Consider the following 23,034-nt stretch of genomic DNA (forward strand, 5'->3'; position numbering starts at 1 on the left):
AAAGAAGCGGCAGGACGAAAACAAATGCAGCGTCTGAACGCTCACTAATTAATACAGTGCTGAAAATCTTTGCCATTTTTGAAGCAATGCAAAGAAATGGGAAAAAAAAAAAAACCAAATTTTTATGAATAGTTGGGTTGGATTTATTTTTTCTTAACAATCTGAACAGTCTGGAGCTCTCCTAATGAAATATTTATCTGAATATGTGCATTTGAAATGGCCTTTTCTGGTCACGCCTGGTGTCTTGGGCAGACAGTGACCTCGCTGCTTACGGCACAAATGACCTCGCACGGCATCATGACTGCGAGCCAGAGATGAGAATTAACAGTCTGTCAGTCGAAGAGAGACGGCAATCCCCTGAAGCCAATTGACAGTTTGCTGAGATTTAATGAAATGGGTGGCACAGCACACGTCCCTCGGCTTAGGCTGAAAACCTCCAATGGAGTGACAGTGCCTCAATTTTATTTACAAATTGAAAATCTAAAAATATAAGAGGGGAAAATAATGAGAGCGGTGTTAAGAAAGCATCCTCCTTTATCAGAGTTCATCCGCTAACTTTTTCTCCAGATAGCAGAGTTTCTTTATTTGTGTCTGTTTACCCCAAGAAGGGAAATTGGATTTTAATTACTCGAGTGCAAGAGTGCTGCAAATATTTTTAAAATTAGGAACTGTTGCAACAGTTTGGAGATGCGCATAATTAGAAAAGTGAGGACTGAAATCACACAGTGTCTCACATTCCTGATGATTTTAGAAGCAGACTGGTATATGTGCAGTTATAACCAATGGAACCAATGACTGAGACACGCAATGCAAATGGAAAAAAAGGAAAAAAACAGTATTTATTTAATGACTTGATACCATTTTAGTCCTTTAAATACACTCGGTGAGTAGTTTGACATTTTTTTGGGACATACACTTCCTTCCCACTCTCATGTCTATACTAAATATAAATGTGAAGCCAGTTGGCTCAGCTTTGTGAAGGCAGTCTTTGTAAACGGCCTGTGGCTGCGTGTAGGTCTGTGAAGATCCGGATTTGTTCCCTTGTTTATTTTCTCATGGGTGATCACATGACAAGAGTTTTTGTTACAGCACACGAGAGTAAATGACCAGATGTTGTTGTTGGAGTTGGTGGTTATTACTGCCTTAGGCCAGCCTCCTGATTGGCTTTAAAACTAACCTTGGACCCCCACTGGGCCAACATGAAGTCACTGTTCCAGTCTTTACTTCAGTGTTCTCCTCATCCAGCTGCCCCCTCATCTTTTCTCTCTCCTCCTCTTCTTCTCTCTCCCTCCCGCTCTCCGAGCTCGTATCCCACCTCTCCTCCTCACTGCTCAGTCTCATCAGCTCCACCTCGACTCCCTCTTCTCGCTCTTCCCCTGTGTTTATCTCCCTCTGCACACATCCCTCCTTGTTCTCTAGCTCTTTCTTTCGGCTTTGTTCCTGCTCTTCAGCCTCCAAACTCTGCTGTTGTTCTGGCTCCACTTCTGCCTTTGTCTCTGCCGTCTTTTGTTTTCTCCTCGCACTTCCCACTTCTGTCTGTGCCTCGAGCAAAGCTCTCAGCTGCTGCTCTCTGCGTTTCCATTCCTCCTCCAGCCTTTGGTACATGTGAAAGGAGAAGTGCCACCCCCCGTTCTCCTCCAGCATATCCTCCACTTTGCTCAGCAGCTCTCTCACTTGCTGCTGCTCTCCTTCTCGTCTCCTATCCAGCTCGCCTCCGGTGCTCACCCCTCGTGCTTCTTTGTCAGTTTTCTTCAGCCAAGTCCATTCCTGTCTCCTTCCACTTCTGTTCACCTCCTGCTTTAGTCCCCCCTGCGTGCAATTAACAGCTGCCTTGTTATCCAGCACATGGTATCGATAGTGACATTTCTCCATCAGCCACTTCAGAGCAGGGCCACCTGTTTGGATGTGCTCCTGTACGCTGCAGCCTTTTTCTTTTAGCAAGTCTCCAAAAGTGAACAACACCATTGTGTGTCTCCAGACAGCAGAGGTGAAGATTTCCATCCTTCTCTCTACTGCTTTCCTCTCAGACTCGGTAAAGTCCATAAGAGGAATCACTAACAGAGCCACATGAGGCCCCTCAGTTCCACACAGCGATAATGCTCTCAGGAGTTCAATTTTCTCCTCTTTGGGAACAAAGTCCTCAGATGTTCCCCAGCCCTGTGCATCCACCACGGTCAAATGGCGTCCAGCAGTGACAGCACCAGCTGCTGCACTGGCCCCTCCTCCTCTCGTGTCAAAAACCCGCCCTCGACCCAACAGGGTGTTACCCGTGGAGCTCTTCCCTGTCCTCCTGGGACCAAGCAGCAAAGCTTTGAGTGCGCGTGATGCTGTTGGAAAGAAAAGGGCAAGAAAACTTTGAATCCAAAGGCCTGAGTTCAGTGTGCTTGTTATAGATTTGTCAATTGCTAAAGTCAAGAAAGGTAGAGTGCAGTGAGTGGCAGGAGTGACTCATACTCGCCCACTTGTAATCATATTTTACACCTCACATGAATCATATCCATTTCACTGTCTTGGAGAGATTTGAAACAACACTCAGGCTTTTCTGCAGCTTTCTTCCCTTCAGTGTTTTGCACACTGGAGGTTTGTTACTAACAGATGCCTGCTGTTATCTTTAACAGCAAAACAATATCTGAAAAACTAAAGCCCGCTCAGTCAAAACGTCATGCACAAATTCTGGTCTTAGATTTGCCTGCAGAAATTTTTATTATTATTATTATTATTATTATTATTTAACTTTTGTGAAATCTCGTCACAAATACGCCTTCTAGGATTGCAATTACTTACTTGCATGCATAGGTGTGTTCCACCAGCTCTCCATTGCGGGTGATTTCCAGATGTAGCTAGTATAAGTTTCCTCCATAACAACTTTGGTACCACAGCGGGGATTCCTGAATCCAGCTTCCCAGGATAAACAGCCTGTAACATGAAGAGTGTTGAGCAGTGCAGTCTGGCAGAGCGGATACTCCATCCACTTATGAAGTTTGACAAAGGCACCTCCCAGTTTTTATTCCTCTCTTGATATTCCTGAGAATGATTAAACCATCAAATCGTTTATGATTTCCGTCAGTTTGTTTTTAACAATTATTTTATTTTTTAACTTTTGAAATTTGTTTATTTACTACACCAAGATTTAAATGTACAATAATGTACAAGCAGCGTTGTTGCATTACAGCATAATGGAGATGGTAAGCTTGCATCAATTAAATGTGAATGGCTTCCTGTATGTAGGGACACTGCAGTAGAAGCTGCAGCACAATAACAGCATGCGCAGATTTACTATAAGCGATCGAATGTAGGTTTACATGTTTTACGTGCATAACTTTCTAAAACGTTTTAATACTTAAGTCGATGCATTTTTACTCTAAAGGCCAAAACGAGTCCTTCGTATTACTGCTATTTTTGTTTTTGTCTTAGTAAATTATTAATATATGAAGTGGTAAACATCCTCATCACCTGAATTAAAAAAGTTCATTTCCTTGACAGATTGCTCATCGACTTACTCGCCCCGCTTTACTTCCGTTTTTTTGTTTTTTTTGTCTTACAGGTTTTATGATTTTACAGCTTGTTTTGATCATAAACCTCTCTGTCTCTGCTGCGTAATGTCCGGGCTCACGTGCCGTGCGTCTCTAACCTTAATCTGAGCACGTGCACCTCACAGATAACGGTGTACTCGGACTGTGAACACATGCCTGCAATTTTGCGTCAGCCTGTGTTGTTTTTGTGCGTGAGCAGCAGCACTATTGATTGTTACAGTTTTCCATTATCTAAAGCTAAATGAATGATCAGTAATAGTATATTATAAGGCTCTGAAACCTGAGATGTGCTGCATTTCTCCTTTAAAATTGTCTTGCTCACAGTTTAGGCCATTGTGCTGGATGAACATGAACATGAACATGGACTTGCTGCGTTTAGCAGCATTTTGTGTTCTAGGTGCAAATAGAGGCGCAACATTAAAGATAATCAAGTGAAGATATTTTAACTTTTCTTGTAAATTAGCTGATTTCTAAATTAGAACCACAGAGGTGGATTACAATCCCAGGTTAGATTCCACGGTTCAGTCTCCATCACTTCTGTCTCTCTTACCTCTCTGTTTTTGCACCTGATCCCCTTTTTTGTTTTGCACCTGATGCTTCTGTGTGTGTGTGTGTGTCTGTGCGTGTGTGCGTGCGTGCGTGTGCGTGCGCGTGCTGGGGGAATCCATGCTCTGACCTGAGAGGTTAAGCCAGTGAAGGATCAGCTGGGTTTTTAGCTCAGTCTGTTTCTATTAGGTCGGTCAATGTGTGCACGTGTAAGAACTCATGTTTGTTTACAGGAAGTGTCAATGCCTGTGTGTGTGTGTGTGTGTGTGTGTGTGTGTGTGTGTGTGTGTGTGTGTGTGTGTGTGTGTGTGTGTGTGTGTGTGTGTGTGATGATCCTTGAGTTGCCTTGAGGCTACAGGAACAGAAGCCCAAACTTTCCTCGCTTCTTCTTCTTTTCTTTTCTTTTTTTAAAATTTGTTTTGAACTTTGATCTGCTTCTTCTTCTACTGCTTTGTTTTTCTCCCTCTGTCTTCCTTCTTTTCTTCTGGCACACACACAAACACACAGCGACCTTCCTAATTGTGTATATAATTAGGTTACTCTCTCTAATGAGGCTGCCCATCTTTGAAATTCTGAAATAGTGTTTACACAGCACATTACATCTGTTAATGTGCTAAAGCCAGACACTCTGTCTAGGTTTGTTTAATTATTCAGTTGTTTTAAAAGCATTTATCCATAAGAAAGAGATTATGGACTCTCCTATAATCCATTGATTGGTTTGTGTTACAGGGAACGCCAGCTTTCTATTATCACAGCCACAGTGAGCAGTAGGAGGAATACACTGATATAGCAGATGTTGGTGTCTGAACCATAGAAACATTCCCAGTAGCATCAGCCAATCATTTATACAGTTATTCAATCTTTCTGTGAATTTGTTATTTTTGTTGCATCTTTGGTATTTTCTCATCTAAAAAGAGATTTTTTTATATCCACTTTTACATTAATATCCTTATTAGTTAATAATATGCCACAGATACTCCTTGTCATCTGTTCTCTCTGGCTGTTCCTCTATCCATCTACTCTTTTAAGCTGGAGCCTATACAAGCTGTTATAGGAAACTCTGCGCAGCTTACAACTGTAGCACACTCAGATTAGATATGTGTGTAAGTGATCCAGTGTCATCATGTTACTCAATAAGTTGTTGTGAACTGCACCATTTCACACCATTAACACATGTTTTTGGCCACTGGGCTATTGTAAGTACGACTTTAACGGCATTTTATGAAAACCATGGCTAATTAGCTAAATGCTAACGAGGTTAATGGGAACAGTAAGACTAAATTGAAGCAGTAAGAGTTCAATTCAAGCAAAAAAGTAGCTAAAAGATGCTAAAATGCTGTGTAGACTGGTTATTCTGGCTTGAAGTAATAATGTCCTTGACATATCTTACACAGGTTAAATGCACAGTTTGAAAAATCCCGAGTCTTCAGTCTCTTTACACACAAGGTCTGGGTCTCTTAATTTAAGATGTTCTTAGTAAATTATGCCAACGATTTCCTCTAAAATTGAGATTTGTATGACTAAAGCCGCCTTCCTGCAGTTCAAGGGGATCTGAGGGTCAGACAGGCCCACTGTGCTCTGTCTCTACCTATTTATCACTCTCACTCTGTCGAGTCCACCCTTCCCTCTTATCTCACGACCTCTTCACATCTTTCTCTGCTTCATCTACTTTGCTCTTTTTACCTCTTCTTCACCCCTTCCCTTGCTCCCTTTATTCCTGTCTACCGCTCTCTTACATCTTCTGTTCTTCCCTCTCTCTTATCTCTCTGCCTGCCTTCCCAGAGGAGACGGTAAACAGTGGATTTACAGTAATGGTAAAAAGAGAGCAGGGCTTAAAAAAGAAGCACCACTGTGGCTTGTGTTACCACCAGCTCCGCTGTACCGGCCAGCTCTGCCCACAGTGCCGGCCAGCTCTGCCCACAGTGCCCATCTTTCTGCGTGACACTAATGTGGCCGGTAAGACGTGAGTCATACCACTGACGATTTAAAGTTACCCAAACATTTCAAGGAGGAGTTTGCTCTAGGAGGACTTGAAACACAAAGGATTTGTCTGTGTGGGACGGGCTTAGAACAACTTTGTTTGTAGCCATTAGTGCTCCCTCCCCGTGGCTGCATCCCCCCCCACCCCCCATTTTTTAGTATGAAAGCGTTTTCTAACAAATCCTCCATGGATTGTTGTTCAGTGTGTCCTAAAGTGTGATAGTGGTAAAAACTGTTGGTGTCAAACAATGAACTGGGGAAGCAGATACAGGATGCCACCGGAGGTACATTAGTAACTTCTCTCCATGTCTGTGAAGGATGTTTGGCAAAGTTCAGCTTCTAGTGTTTGCAGAGGAGTCGGAGAATAAAGAAACACCTCCCGCTAATCCTCGTCTTTGCTGTTTTTGTTTTTGTTGTGACGTTTGAATCTGGTTATTTTATACAAATTCTCTTTGTTGTGTCATAACGAATAATTTAAACCCACTTTCTCATTACTGGCTAGTCTCAGATTTGTCAATTTAAATATTTATAAGCTGTTTTTACTGCACTGCTCGCCTCCCAGAAGATCTAAGCAGGCTTTATATTTAATATTCTGCACTGATTTGTTCTACATACAATGTGAAAGTCACATATAGTAAAAGCAATGCACTGAGACTCAGACCGGGCAGGAAGCTGCGCAGCAAGGCTATTAAAACAAGGGAAGTATCTGATAGACCGGATTTTAAATGGGATAAAGATTCAGCGCCTCGAGAATCAATTTTTTCTCTCTGTCTCGAAACAGCCTCACACTTAAAGCTTCTGTGTCGTGATAATCTGCTGACTTTCTGGTTTGATGTAGCCAGAAACTTGGCCCACTATTAGAAAGATTTAAAATATGAAAAAAGTAGTTTAAGCATATCAAGCCTTATGTTTAGGCTTGAGGACAAGAAACAGCACGGGAAAGACTCCAGTCCGGCCCACTGGACGACTCTGGAAAACTCTGGACTTAAAAATCTATTTTAATAATTTTTATGGTTGCTTTTTTTTCTTGGCTGATAAAGACCTCTCCCATGGCCATTCATTATACATCAAAGTAATTAAGTAAAAAATAAAAATTAAATGACAAAATGACTATTTAATGACCATAGGCTATAGAAGTTTTTTTCTTTTGGGCCACAATCCTGTTTTATAATTACAGCAAAGTGTGGGAAATGAGCTGCCAGGACGGTTTTGGTAATTCGTCACATTTTCTTCTCACATTTTAAGCACAAAGAACCACATTAGCACATATCTTTTATTTACTACTGCAGGATTTATTTATTTATTTTAATCATTGAAGAAAAACTAACACATACTGTTGAAATTTCACTTCTTTTGTTATATTAAGATTTCTGTAGTTGAACTGGTCCAGCCCACAGTTGATCAATATGGGCTTTATGTGGTCCACAATGTAATTTGAGTTTGTCATGCATTTACATTAACTGTAAAAAGTGATCCTCACATTGTCGTGTCTGCTTGTGCACGAGAAGTACTGCTGCAAAAACACCGCAGAGATGGTTTAGAGTTGTTTGGTATCTATGGAAAGATTCTGCAAATACTTTTACAACCTTGCCCATGAGCTCGAGTGAAGGTTGAGTATACAGATGGGCTTGACCTGGTGCATACGTAATCAGGCTGTGAAGCGTGGTCACGTAGCGATCACGTGGACACTCATGGGCCAAAGATCAATATGTTGACAGGCTTTTGAAGTTTTTAGTTTTCAGGGATGTAAATATGTTTTTCTGCCAGAACCTCAAAGAATCTCATCTGCACGTTATATGCACTGTGAATGTAAGCGACCTTACACAGCCTTTTCTACAAGGGGAAAATAGAAGCGTAAATTAGCGAGGAGGCTATTTAAATCAGAAAGTCAAAAGTTATGGTAATTATCTTCTGTATTAAAATGTACTTAAGATCAGTACCCACCCCTGCCATGTGCTTGAGTGGACTTATTTGCCCTTGAGCAAGCTCAAAGGCTGTGCATGTGGACGTGCGTGTGCATTCTGTGTTTGTTTTCTTCACACCGTTTGAGTGTTTCTGATCTTTTGTGATTTGGGGGATGTGTGTCTGTTTGCCACTTTGATTTCCTGCATTTGTGTTTCCCTCGGTAATGTGTGCTCTTTGCATCCGTTTTTCTACCTGTCAACATTTTTGCAAGACAGTTTGTGCGTTTCCTTTGAGTAAATGTGTGGTTTTGTTTTTGTATTTCATGTTAACAGGAAAACAGTCTGCGGCTATGTGATAGCTTGGTTTTAGATTAGGAGAGGGGAAAAAAACCCAGCAGGTGTGACATATACCAAGGGGTCACATTATAGAACTGTTGTTACCCTGTGTAAATGTACACAAGCTTAGGAGCAAGCTTTGGGATTTTGCATCAGCCCACATTCTAGCTCTGCCACCATGTGAAAACCTTGCAACTGCAAGTTTATTCATTTTCATATTGTATTGGCTTTAATTAAAGGATTAAAGGATTACATGCTCCTCTAAATTCTTCAACCTCTTGGGCTTAGAAAGCACTTCCTAAACAAACTGGATAATGATTAAAAACTGCACTGTCATCAGGCACAATGCAGACCTGTTTTTTTTTTTTGTCTCTTGTTGACATTTTGAGATAATGCTGCTCTCAGCCAACAGCAATAAATTCTTATATGCCAGGAAAGATCAAACACGGTGACCTTAGAGAGTATGAAGAGGGAAGAGGATAAACTGTAGAGTGTGAAAGTGGAAGCAGAGAAGAAAGCAAGCAGAGGGGCTTCTCCTTTGCGGATAGAAGAGCGTCGCTGGAGAAAAGAGCGGAGAGGTGTATTGTTACAGATGAGATGAAGCCGTGGCAAATGGAGGGAGGAAGACTTGAGGGAGAGACAAAGGAAACGATCATGTTTTAGTTAGACGTTTCCTCTCTGTGTAATGTGTGCATCTGTCTTCTCCACCCACTTTGGTTTATGCAGTTTGTGGTTTTACACAACTTAGTTAACTGCAAAATAATGCTGGGAAAATAGCATGCAAGTATAAATGTGGTCACCAAAAGGAGGAAATTTGGTTTCTTCAGTGACCACAACCCTACATTAGTGCTCCTTAACACTCCTGAGATGCAACCTCCCAGAAATCTAAGTATATATATATATATATATATGTTGTGTTGATTAGCACCTAGTTAAACCTCTGTGCAATAAAAAGTAATAGGGTTTAAAGTGTAAAGATTGCTTATCTTGCTAATGCAATAGCCCGCGTTCACAGCTCTGACAGTACATGCATGAACTCAAGAAGTCTTCTGTGTTTCCTGCGTTTCAGTAAAAGAAGCTTCTTCTCAGTTTCACTCATGATAGCAGAGCAGTGCAGTTACTGCATCGCGCAAGTATAAATGCAGCCAGCGCTCATACCTTCAGTGGTTTCTTATATCACTTCAGTTTAAACGTACGCACTGGTGTTAAACCTGCTGAGGAGCCAGAGCTACTACTGTAGCTGCTTCTGAGTCCAAGCTGTTTCAGCACTCTATAATTCCTCTTTATCAACATTCAAATCACATGAAGTGATGTCACCGCACTGCCGTCCAAACTATTGCAAACAGCGCTCAGCTGAGCGACTGTGTCGTCTTTGAGCCATGGTAGTAATAAGTGTTTAAACTGAAGGCAAATGGATGTCTTAGTTCATGAAGGTGTTTCACCTCTCATCCAAGAGTCTTGTTCAGTTCAGTTCAGGTTGAACACTGATTGGTTGAAAAGTGACGGAAAGGGAACAACACCAAGAGTTCACCATGAACAGGAAAAGTGTGAAGTAATATTTTTAAAAATATATCATGAGAAGCACAGATGGTGACTGCAGTGGATCATTTTCACTGTTTTTAACACTCGGGTCCACCACAGCTCTTTGTGTGTTATCACTTTACTCTTCTCTGCATCTGGAAAAAGGACCAACAACAACACAAGCAGGAAGCCCACAGACCAGTTGTTTGTAACAGCGGTGTTAATTTTGACAGAAAACTGATTCAGTGTGAGTCACAGTCTAAAATGTCATTTAGTTTTAGTCATAATTTAGAGAGCGAAATTCTTTTAGTTTAAATCGACTAAATATCAGAAGATTATAGTAGACCCTAAATAAAGTTGATTCAGTGGACTAAAATATAAAGTGTAGAGATTTGCAGTGTAAACACAGATTTATTTTCCTGTTTATCAAATGCAAATTGTGTCCACATGTCGACCCTTCTGTTCCTCCCAACAAGTGTTGACATTTCGTCGCATTTTCATGAGAAGCAGGCAGCTAGTTGTGCCCAGCCTCCTACCCCGTTTCTCAGTGGCAGATCAAATGAAGCACATCCAACCTTACTGCAAATAGAGAGCACTTCTGATTGGATGACGTTAAAACTCAAGACTTGTCCCACTTTTCTGCATAGCTTTGACATGATCTCTCCAAAACACTTCCATCTAATTTTTATTCCTCGACAAAAGTATCTGTACATATTATCATAGTTTGTGCTCGTGCATTACTTTTTATTCAGTTGTTGTTTTTGTCAGCAAGAAAAAGCGGTCGTTGATGAAAACCTTGACGTACTTAACACCGTGACAGTAAAAAAAAAGCTAAAACTCTGCAGAACCATATTTCCCCTCATGATTCGTTAAGGGTCGCATGAGCCGAGGTGTGAATTGAGTCGAGGACTTTACGGTCAGAGGAGCCAAAGTGCGGTCGCACCTCGGCTGGAACTCCCCGTTAGACTTGAGAAATTGATGAAGGTTCTCAGATGAGTGCCTGGAATTCAAATGGATAAGACCTTTGTGGCCCTTGTGTGCTGCTTTACCACAACCCATGAGGACAGAAAGGGGACTGAGATGACTCATGGTGGTGAAGTAATGTAACACAAAAGCTGCATCCTGTTGGTTTCCTTACTGAAAAGCAGAGTGGTTTATGTGGGTCTGTGTGATGACAGCATCTTGTTATTGCAGTGTCAGGCTAACAAACGTTTTAAGACAAGCTAGCATGATACAGACATATCTGCCATATCATCCAAGCAGATATTTGTTGGTTTTACATGCACAATAACATTTAAAACATATCCATTAATCAGTATTAACTAGCTAAACTTGCTTGCTGGATTCCAGTCAGAGGGAAATATAAGCAAACTTTTCCACCCAGATGTTAAATGTAATGTTGGAAGTTTTTTTATTTTCTGTCAGCACTTGTAGGCGTTACAAAGCTGTGTAGGTAGTCGATGATGCCATTTCCTTCAGAGCAGGCTCTCAAATGTGAGACAGCTAAAACTGTGAGAAACGCCCAAACGGAGTGTTAAAGCTTTGTTACCAGAAATATATTCAAAAGGTTTCACCAAAAAAACAGACAGCAGCTGCAGGTCACCGTGGTGGGTTGGGTTTTTTTTCCTGAGACACAATACTGAAAAGTATTTCCTCCTGCCTCAGACCCTTTTTTCCGAGCGTTTCAGCATTCATCTGTCTGTCAGAATTTATTCAGCATCTGCTCGTCCCCTCAGGTCAGTTTTTACATCCATCATAAAAGTAATGCTGCTGTTGCCATTTTCACCCTCTCTCCTATTATCATTTTCTACAGACAATAAATTCTGCTCTCCGTCGCTGTGCGCCGCATCTCATTACAGGCGCCATGTCCCACTGTGTGCCCCTATTACTGCTTGTTCCCATCGCATCAGACCCAGGGTCTCCATTCATATCCATATAAAATGTCTAATCAGGGAACAAGTTCCAGACTGGCTGGGGTCGCGTCACATGTCGCATCAATCTGATGTCGTCTAGTTACTTTCATCAGTAAACCATCTCGCTGAATGTTCAACGAGGTTTGACATCTTTGTAGAAAATAGATGAGATTGTGGAGGAAGTAAAAGCAGCTGAAAGGTTGCGGGTTTGATTCCCAGCGCACACAGTCTGTGTTATAGACTCAATTTGGAAAGCAGATCGCTGAAGGAAATCACTTTTCCGATGTAATTGGACTTCAGGTGATATATTGGCAATATTTAGCGATGATATTCACTCCTGCAGCGGTTCAAAGCGTGATTCTTCTTGTGTAATGACACAGAGGGAAATTACCTACTACTCACTGTCTGCACTGAATCTCCTTATGAGCTTCTCCAAACACTCGAGGAGAAGCTTATAGGATAAAACATGATGGAAAATGTGTCATTAAGAATGAAATCTTGTCATTACTACACTAAGCTTTCCCACTGAAGTTATTAAGCCAAACTAATTACTTCTGTAATGCAATACAAAGCTATTATACACATCTGGAGGGCGTCTAATGATTTATGTGGCTTTTTTTTTCAGCTTATAGTAAATAGCAGCCGCACAACCACCTAGAGCAAGCATAATAATATGAGCAGGCACCTGTGTTATATCTCCTATTGAGTCCACACCTTTGATTTATTGGCCTATAAATACCTCATACACTGTAAAAGATTATATAAGAGTGTCAAATACCAGTGTGATATGAATGCTAATGATACAAGTACATTTACCTACCGGAGTGCTTAAAAAATAAATAAATTGTTACTGCTTTCAAGTTGTTTCTGTCTAAAAGCCTCCTCAGGCACCAGTGTAGCTCACCTGATTCACCTGTGTGCTGCAAGGCTGTTGGAAAATCCCAATTGGACCCTGGGCCATTTGTTTGCTCTCTTACCTTTCCTACCTACTCTGAAACTGTCCTGTCATTAATAAAGACCAAACAGAGAAAAATAATAAAATAAAAAGACTTTCTAGGATGTTTTGTAGCTGTAAGGCATTTTAATGCACCATGGTTATCATTCACCTGATTCACTGCCAATCTTTAGGCTTCATTGCAAAGGAATTAATAATCCATCATGCGTAACGGCTACATGTAAGGCCGAAGCAGTGCAGTGTTGGATCCTTCAGTTTATTGAAGTAAAAATGACTCTTCCTCGAGGTGCTTTGATTTCCCCTTGTTATTTAACTAACAGCAGCTAATTAAGTCTCTGTTGTAGCAGAAAAAAATTAATGGCACAACCAGTGAATATTTACTTCTTTGTGTGATTATTTTAAGTCTTCAGGAAAGAGGAAAGGTACAGCTGACAGGGGCTCCCTCCGTGAGCAAGCAACAGTGCTGTTGCGTCGTAACTGAAACTGCAATAAACAAGCCTACAAGCATGTACAAATTAATTGGATGTGGTGTAAAATTGCTGCCTTTGATAAGTGAAGGCGCAGATCCCACACACACACAGACACACACCGTTAACTGACTGGCACTCAAAACATGTTGTAGCCACAGTAACTGTCTCTTTGACATTTTCAGATCCAGTCTTTTGCGCCTTAAGATGACTCGAATACCCAAATAGGTTTTTGCTGGCAGAACAAATGCTGGGATGCAGATCGAGCCAGCTTCGATTTCAGTTGAAGGAACGCAGAAGAATATAAGGCGTTCATATCACGTACGTTTATGGGATTAATCTTATCCGGGAAAAAGTGGAGTCTCCATAAAGATGATGACAGCAACGATGACAAGACAGGAGGTTGCGTATATACTTGACTGCGTTACGTAACGCTCACATATCCAAGATGCTTTATCTGTAGCCATCCACTAATTCGCCGTAACACATAAATACACTAGCCGCCTGTTTTCTTAGCAACAAAACAGCACATGTCACAGAGGATTTGTCAGATACACACTTCTGAACTCATTAGACAGTGTGAGCATCGCAGGGATTTTAAAGCCCACGCCGATGTTTAACTCAGTGCAAAAAAACCTCAAACATACCCGATCAGATTAAATTTCATTAGTTTCATTGGATAATATTTTAAGCCATATTTATATAAAGTCTCACAAGGTTTTTGAAACTTTTTCTTTCTTTTTCCCAGCAGCTTCACTCTTTGTTAGTTTTTGTCTTTAAAACACTGTTTTGTTGACATTTCCTTTACTTAAGTGCTCATTGCAAACACAGTACACAATCCCAGTGAGTAAATACTTTGAGAAGATTTGTCTCATTATTCTATTCCTGCATCAGAGACTGGGGGAATAACTAATTAAAAAGCAAGTCACAGTAAACTCTTTCTGTCTCTCTGGTCATCAGCCAGTGAGGTAGTAAAGCCAGCTTAGCATCCCTGATAGCTCTATATTTAGGTAGCTTACTGAGAACCTTCTGTGTTTGTTTGTGAGCTTTCAAACTGTGAATACGTTAAAATCCCAAACAGTAATCTGAGCCGCTAAAAGCTGTAGTTAAAAACAAACAAACGTTGAAATGATGAATTAAGAAAAGGGGGAAATAATCAATGAAACATCAGTGCGTGTAAATCGTACATGTCACTCAAAACAGTTGTGTGCATCTCATCGTATCAGATGCTGATGCCGCCGCAGAACAGCGCTCATCTACAGCGTCTTCCGTTACTGTAAGGCGAGCAGCTCTCATAATGGCAGAGTGGTCGAGAGTCAAACAGAGGTGAAAGTAGAAATCGGCGCCGTCGTCGTCATTGTGACTGCGCATAAGTAACACGCTGTTGCTGAGAGCGAGTGTGGATGGGCATTAATGTGACAGTTACACAGCAAGGTGTGGAAGACGGCCTGTCTGCTGTCCTGTTGGCTTAACCTTGAACATATTCATTCACGCACACACACAGCTACAGAGGACGTGATGGTAGAGGGCATCCAGAGTTTACAAGGGAGGTCAGTGTGTCTGTGTTTTGTCTTCAGGAAGAACAGCAGGGGGAGAGGGAGACTCGCAGGGTAGCAGTGCTTTAATGTCTCTCCAGAATTTTTTTTGCATTGCACTTTACAGCTTGAAATTATTGCGGGTATTAATTAAGCCTTTTTCTCTTTGGTGGAGGAGATGTTTCCAGTTTTGTGGATTATAACAAAAGAAAACATAAGGCCAAGTTAAACGAAGCCGTGCGGTGAGGTGAAGCATGGGGTGAAGTAAGAACCCGATAAATGTTGGATCCTGATCACTTTAAAAGTGCGAGTTAAGGCATTTGGTGCAAGTCTTAAAGTGCCCTTCTAATTTTTCTGACTCATGGTCCTGCCTTTCCTTCCAGTTGGTGCACTGATGATTAGCTGTCACTGTGTGGGGGTGCATTACTACTTTGGAAGGTGGATGCATTAACAGCACAATGCAATAAGCCGTGTTTTATGTGACTAATGTTTCTTCAGGTGGAGTTTTAGGATGTCTGTCTGACTGCAAAGTTAATTCCCCCTCCCACTCATGCCCCACTCTGCTCTACTGTATGATTAGGCCAGTCAGATATGGTCATCAGCACTAACTGACACCGATGATACTGTTAGCTCCGTGTGGAGGAGGGTGTGAGGTTAAGTTGTTAACATTCAGTCACGAAAGTTCATATTTAGCACTTAGCTAACCAGCAGTGTGTTTTTTTTTTAAATGCTTATTTTATATGTGATTGCATAAACCACGAGCGTCAAACTTTCCTCCAAGTTGCATTCAATTTTTTTTTTTTCAATTTAATTTTAGTCATGTCCTGCTTCTGAGATGCTGCTTGCAGCTGCAGAGCTTTCGTGATGTCGAGGTGTCAGACTTCGTTAAGTGAAGTCACATCTGTCTCTAATAATTCCCATAAAAGCTGTTGGTTCATTTCCTGTTCCAGCTCATGACATAGCGATGCTTTTAAATAAGAGGAGATATTCACTGATGGGGACATTTCAGGAAACTGGTGCAGGTGACCCAGTTTCTAATTTTAGTTGTGACATTTCTGACTAATATTTTGTTGTTACCTGACTGCCAGCTAACCTGGGTATGATTGTGGTATATTTGAATCCTTTTGAATCTTTTACCAGTTGTTAATGGCTTAAGTATCAACATTTAGAAGTTACCAGCCTGTAATTATTGTTTGTCTGCAAGGCAGAACCCACAACTTGACAGTCTAATTACAGCGTATCTCACCTGAAAATGAGATGACACACTGAAAAAACAACTGCATCCTACCTGCATCTCACACAACTTACAATTTATTCTACACGAGGTCATTGGTTAATATTCTGGAAGCTGCTAAAAGCTCAACACTGTGTGGTAATCTCTAGAGGCAAATACATTTAATATGTCATGTTTCTTTTTTAATTCTTGACTTATTTTATAACAATAATGAACCACTACATTAAATATAACTAGCCATTATTGACATTCACACATAAGTTATTTTATCAGTTACCTGGTTAATATTTTTGTCTGTAATTGAAAAGAAGCTTTTAAAAATCTGTTGATAGGCTGAGTTCATGAAACTACAGTACTGTGCAAAAGACTGGACCCTGTCTCCAGAAATGTATAACACATGAAATAATAGGTGGCTGTTAAGAAGTCATTCTTAAGGAAGGGAAACAGGGAGAAAAGGCCGAATCCAAATTTGAAATATCTGGTTATCAAATCGTCATCAGTTTGCATGGAGGAGGTCAGAAGAGAGGTGCAGCAGTAAGGGTCCGCTGCCATCTGTAAAACACGGTGGAGGCTCTATCATGGTTTATGGTTGCATTTCAGCCAGTGGTGTTGGGATTTTCCCAAAATTGATGGAATGGATTGTCCTCCCTCTAGAGCCCAGACTGAATCAGTCTAATCATCTCGAGAGAAAACAGAATAAAAGGCAGCCAACATCCAAGGAAAAGCTTTAAATGTCCTTCAAGAAGCCTGGAAAAATATTCCTGAGGACTACTTAAAAGAAGGCTCAGACTGAATGAAGGTGGCCGTACTAAATATTGACTTTCAAACTCATTCAAATTGTACAACTTGTCTCATGTGCTGTATTTCCACGTATGTTTGCACGTGCTTCAATAAGTCACTGCACTTGTTTCCTGTTTTTCCCTGCGACATATAAAGAATTATGAGGTGGCTAAAGACTCGTACAGTACTGTGGATTTCTTTAAATCAGATGAAATCACAGAGCCTAGAGATATTGTGTTTACTCTATGCTTACAAAAGTAATAAAATAAAGTAAAAACAGAATTTAGAGAACGTAGAACTAGAGAATCTGTTTGTTTTTTAATTTTTTTAAAGAAATTTCTCATCATTATGTAGTTCCAATATTTTTAGGTGGAAAAGTGATCAAGTTCATTACACATGTAAAATATAATTCATGTGTCTTAGACAACAGACAACAGCAGCACAGCTCAGTCTCCTCTCGTCCTCTGCTGTGTTTGTGTCGAACTGCTCAGACCGCCGCCTCCAGTATCCGTTACCTCCTTAACTAAAGCTGAAGGTCAGAGAAAAGGTTGACCAGGAACCTTGACTGTAGACGAGATGTAACAGTGTCACACCGATGTGGACTAGTTTGAACTTTGTGCAAGATATGAGTGTATTTATAACCCAGCAGCCTGCTTCAAATGTGCTCTTAATCAGCGGGAGAGCAAGTCGAGAAGCATGTGTCTCTGTTTCAGTGGGTTTAAAGTAGTGAGCGCGTTTAAGGTGTCATTGATGGCGCCAGCGTGTGGAAAGTGTAAATATTTAAAGGTGTGCATCGTCACCCTCTATGACCCATTTCTCCTTTTTCTAATCTATTCATGTTTAACAAACATAAAGAGGTGTTACGCCTGAAAAAATGGCTGAGTTATATTAACGTGGACATCAAGCAGATGGTCATATGGGCATTTTTTTAAGTGCAGGTCGTGTTTTCAGTTATTTGTGTCAAATATGTTGACTTTCCTCTAACTTTAAACAAAACCTCTCCGTTTTCCCCTCTCCTCAGCTGAGCCTCTTCCTCTGATGGACCTGTGTCGGCGTGCGGCCAGAGTGGCGCTAGGTCGGGACCGGCTTCAAGAGATCGAGCGCCTTCCTCTGCCCCAGTCCTTAAAAAATTACCTCCAGTACCAGTGACTGACATCTGTAGAGCCAGCTGGGAATACAAGGAAGTCCGAAGATGAATGATCGATGCAAGCATGTCCACAGTGGGAGCGCCACAGCTCTTGCAGATTTCTAAAAGGATGGATATAAAGATGGTGTCTGAACTGACGGGGGTCAAACAAAGAATAGGACAGCACCAGCTTCTTTTGGATTTTGAGCTGCTTTTTTTCATTCGCGCAGAACTTGAAATAAATTCTTAATGATGGCGTCCCATCAGTGTCTCACTCATCCAGAATAAAAGCCCATCCTCAGATGGCACAGCGTGGTTAAGCAGTCGAAAAGACTGTGGTAAGACGACCACCGCCACCTAGTGACGGGAATAAAAACAGCACAGAGAAAGCACACTAAACCCATCCACGGAGGCCTTTCTGACGTGCAGTCAGCGACCATTATCATTGCTGTTGGATCCCATAGAGAGTGTTCGTGATCTCCACTGGCGCAGGCTGCAGAGTCCAGATGTCCAAAAGGATTTTAGCACTAATGTTTTTATCAGATTGACATCGGGCCGCGACCAAAAGCTCACACTGCATACAGAGCACATCAAAGTGTGGCTAATGGGCTCTATGCACAGTTTGAAAGTTAGTATGCCAAAAGATATGTCCTGGCTTCAGAGAGACATTAGTTAAAAGATAAGCCCTTTTCAGACATGTAGCATTTCTGGCCCTTTTAAATGAAGACTTATAAAGATATTCGTAACAACTATACACGCACATAATGTTCGTCACGTTATGAAGAAAAAGTGCTCTCTTGCACTGATAGTAAAAATTAGCTTAAGGCGGGGGGGGGAGTCACTAGTTCTCACTCAGTTTTAAGATGTTCTAACATATGACAGATTTTAATCTACTGTTGTTTTATGAGATTCCAGTAGAGCTATATGGAAACCGTTTTACATACAGGATGTTTCTGATCCTGTATGTGTGGAAATCAATGAATTAGTTGACTGATTTAACCAAACGGATGTTTAGGCTGAGATTTCTGCCGATTTTTGTTTATGGTGCAGAATTTTCAAAAAGCTATAAAAAAGTAAAGTGATTCATCCTTTGCTGTGTGCAAAGTCTCTGCAACCAAAGCTTGCTCTAATGTGATTGATCAGTAGAACTCCAACAACATGTGCACTACTAACTGAAACCGGAGTGCTCCCACTAAGCAAAATCTTGTCCCTTGATTCAGCATATTTCACATACAGAATCTGGTACTATCATAGTGATCACCCTGAACAAAAGCTGAGAAATTAAGTGTATTTAATGTATAAACAACTTTAATAAGTTAGATTGAGCTCATTAACTGTACTTCACTGCCCTACAAACTACAGATTGTTTGAATATGGAGCTCCCAAAACATCTGGAGCAGTGAGGCTTTCAGTTGTAGCAGATGTAGCTGACGATCACCAACAATAATCAGCAGCCTGTCATCAGATTTTTAGTTTAGTGGAACTGCTGTGCGTGTCTGAAAGGGGCCAATCATGCTTGTTGTGTAAAGTATTGGAATTTTTTTTACTTTCTTTTTGTTTTTTACGGCACTGCGAACCATTCCTCACCAGACACTAGATCATGTATTACGATGTCATCTCACAACCAAAGTATATCACAGGAAGCTGCAGAGTGCACGAATGTATCTGCGAGCTGCAGGTCGCGGGCCGGACACGCTGTTGGCACGAAGACGCCACCTGCCGCTGTTTGTAGCACCCTGCTGTAGCTCACCGCGGGCGGACGGTATCCGTCGCGCTCGCCGCACAAATGTCTTAATGACCACGAACGACAAACTGACAGGGGCGGATCTAAGCCGACTCGGTCCGCGACTCGAGGCTGTAGCAGCGCGGGCGATGTGCTGCTGGCTCATAATAGGATGCAGATGACCAATGCACAACCACACACGTGCTCACTGAAGACCAATCACGTTTTCTTTCCAATTAATGACTTAAGTCACTTTTTTTTTGGTTTGATTTTTTTTTTTTTACTCTTGGGTTTATATCCTTCATTAATATTATTATTAATATTATTATTGTTATTGTGAGTGTGGGGGTCTGACTGATGACGGTAGGAAGACGATGTTTATTTATAACAGGCTAGTTCTGTTTGTTTCATTAAACTGATCATTGATGGTTACATTCAGGTAAATTAAATGCAAAGATGCTGACGATGAAGGGAGAGAAATTAAAAATTGTTTGTTCGATGCTGCTTTTATTATTATTAATATTATTTTATTATTATTAATATTATTATTATTTGTGATGGCGGTGGTCTTACCTCCTGTTTCTGTAGGTTAGGATGGGGGAGGAAAGGACCTGTTCACGTACGTAGTCGAATGTATGGACAGACGGTGCAGTTGAGATGTCAACAGACATGAAATGTGAATAAAAGCCAAGTGAATTTCAAACGAAATCTCTGTGTTTCTCTTCTTTACTTCAGCTCGTAAACTGGGCCCGAAAACAGCAGACTGCAGGAGCGTTTACAGTGCTAAAGTCAGCCTAAACACATCTTACAAGAAAAAAGGTGAATAAATAAGGTGCGAGTCCGTTGGGTCGACAGTTTCAGCATCTTTAATTGCATCTCCGGGAGCATTTTATCTCCCAAGCAAGGCTTTGGTAGGCAAAATTGGGCTATTAAGTATTTAGCTGTAAGTTCTTGTCAAGTGTGCAGTTTCCACTTGAGGACGTAAACGGCTAATGCTGTACTCATCAGCTCCTGCAGCTGTAAATACAGCTCACGCTCAGCCGGAGAGAGATACCGATGCCCTAAAACGTCCGGAGCGCAAACGCAAACATTACCGAGGCTCACTGTGGTTTTAGGTGTCATATTTCCGCTGCACAATCTGAAATCAGACTCCCACTGAAACATCATTAGGTCCAGGCGCACCATATCTCAGCACACAGGGGACTGTTTTGGAGATCAATAGCAGACAGACCATGTAATGATGCTCCTGCGTCATCATCCTGCCATAGATGGATCCAACACTTAGTTTAACAGGACATTGTGTATCCTTAAACACACACTCACAGACTCTTTATGTCTAACAGAAGGCAGACCATCAGCAGTTTTATCTGCCTAATGAGTCACATGAGCATAATCTTGCTCAAGTCATTCGAGATCAATTCACACAACAATTTCAAACTTGTGTAGCTTGGAAAATGACCTCATATAAACATCTCCAGTTCCACGTCTGTGCTCTCGCCAAGAGTCCGAGCAAAAAGTAAAGCAGCTTAGTGAAATGTATGGTGTGACAAAAATCTGGAGAGCACAGCAGAGGCAGGCATGAGTATCATGTCTTCGGTTGTAAAATCCTTTTAGCTTATACTAAAATATCTGACCTTAGAGGAATACAGTGCCTGCTGTATCCAGTCTGTTCAAAACATTTGACCCTCATGCTCGCTAAAGCAGAGAATTGGCAACAAAGCTGCTGTTATTTTCTATTCTGGGACTTGGGCAGGAAGCAGAGGTGTGAAAAGGGTTCGCGACACAACGCGCCTTTTTTCCTCCCCGAGTTAGATAGTTTGGCCTCAGAGTGGCGATAAAGACCAGGAGAGAAAATGTTTAAAGTGGAGAGCTATCTGAATAAACAGCAGCGACATCCTTCAATATTTTGCTTTCCTGTCATCAGTTTTTAGATAAAAAAAAAGGGACTCGCTGAACAAATGTGCTGAGGGAAACAAACATTATGTGTTGCCAATGTAGCTGAGCGAGCCAGAGCACTCATCACATAAAACTGTTATGACTGTGACCATCTGGGGCTGCATGGGCTGTTTTGGCTGTGGCGCTACAGTGTTTTTCAGTGTGCTCATACCAGCCCTGAAAAAAATCAACACAGAGAGACAAAGAGAAGAAGGAACTCCCACTTTGCCTTAAAGCAAGGAGAATGTCACTTCTTAGCCAGAAGAATAATAATTACGTGCATTTGCACTGCAGCCTCTCATCTACCCCAGCAGATCAGCACACACGCAGCGGTCCATTAGTGAAGTAAAAAACAAAACAAGAGGACAGGTTGAAACGCGAAGGAAAAGAACAGGGATGAGAAACAGGACCCTTTGCCTGATAACAGGGTTGATGGTGTTGCTATGGTGTGTGACACACATACGAGGGACTGTGTGCGTGCAAGTCTGTAAGTGCGTCGGAAAATTAGTAGGCAAAGCACAGAAACACACACATACTATATGTCCGTAGTTTTTCCAGCCAATGCTGGAACAGTCCAACAGGATGAAACTGTGTTAATCCTGTGTTTAAATATCCTAACCCATTCCAGAGGGTGTGTTTGATGTGTGTCAGAGCGTGACAGTTTTTGTCCACTTGGTTTCATCCCTCAGTGTTAAAGTTGCATATCTTGATCATGAGTGTTAGCATATCCTTGTCTTTGGATAAATATGGGGAACATCCATACATCCATCCATCGGTTATTCAATTCCACTCTGGCCAGGTTGCCGGGGAACAACAACATAAAATTAATTTACAGTGAAAAATCCAATCAAGAGATCTACAGACTATAAAAAACAACAACACATATTTGCAGTAAAAGAGCTGAACAAAGTCAATAGCTATTAATTGCATTCTGGCACCTCTGAGGTCCATTACAGTGTTATTGAACATGCGGTGCTCTTCAGTTAAGAAGGCACATTAAGCTACTAATTAGTCAATTGCATTTCTTCATCCTCAGGGATCCAGTGTGTACAGAAGTGAACAGTCAGCAATACTGTGAACACCAAGCCAGAACAAAGCTGCAACTCTTTATATGCACAAGATCTTAGTGTTTAATAGATCCACTTTAATGAGTGCCGGTCAATGAAAAGCTCTGTGGGATCACCACTGACTGACCACACGCTGAGGCTTCTGAACACTTCTTGCAAACTTCAAGTTAAGAGTCATTTTAGGATGCTTATGAGACATCAAAGCGCCAATGACAAAAGTTAAATATGCTTTAGTTTAGGCTCACACATACTTTAGTTTAGGCTCACACATGCCAACACACATGTGTTGGCATGTGTGAGCCTAACACAAAAAGTAAGGAAATTTGTATTTGTGCGATTATTTCTTTGTTGTAGCAATGCTTCTTTGCAATAAATCATATTCTGTTCCAAAGCCTGTTTATTTCACTTAAATGGTCCCACATTTGTTGAGCAGCAGAGTTGAGTATGCAGGTTGCACCCATGAAAAACTTGCCAAATCT

The 23,034-nt window shown here is 41.3% G+C and overlaps 1 protein-coding gene across 5 annotated transcripts in view; it reads left to right on the plus strand.

Moving 5' to 3' along the window:
• The window catches only part of LOC102197332 (SPRY domain-containing SOCS box protein 4-like), an 85,728-nt gene extending 67,640 nt beyond the window's left edge, over positions 1-18,088 (plus strand). For all 5 annotated transcript variants that reach the window (XM_005721081.2, XM_005721083.2, XM_005721082.1 and 2 more), the window contains one exon: positions 17,726-18,088. In XM_005721081.2, the coding sequence (XP_005721138.1) occupies positions 17,726-17,853 (128 nt within the window). In that variant the 3' untranslated portion in view covers positions 17,854-18,088. The remainder of the gene's footprint in view (positions 1-17,725) is intronic.
• The last annotated feature ends 4,946 nt before the right edge of the window (positions 18,089-23,034 follow it).

The sequence above is a fragment of the Pundamilia nyererei genome, unplaced genomic scaffold (assembly GCF_000239375.1).
Source record: "Pundamilia nyererei isolate P.nyererei 1_Seehausen unplaced genomic scaffold, PunNye1.0 scaffold00004, whole genome shotgun sequence".
NCBI lineage: Eukaryota > Metazoa > Chordata > Actinopteri > Cichliformes > Cichlidae > Pundamilia > Pundamilia nyererei.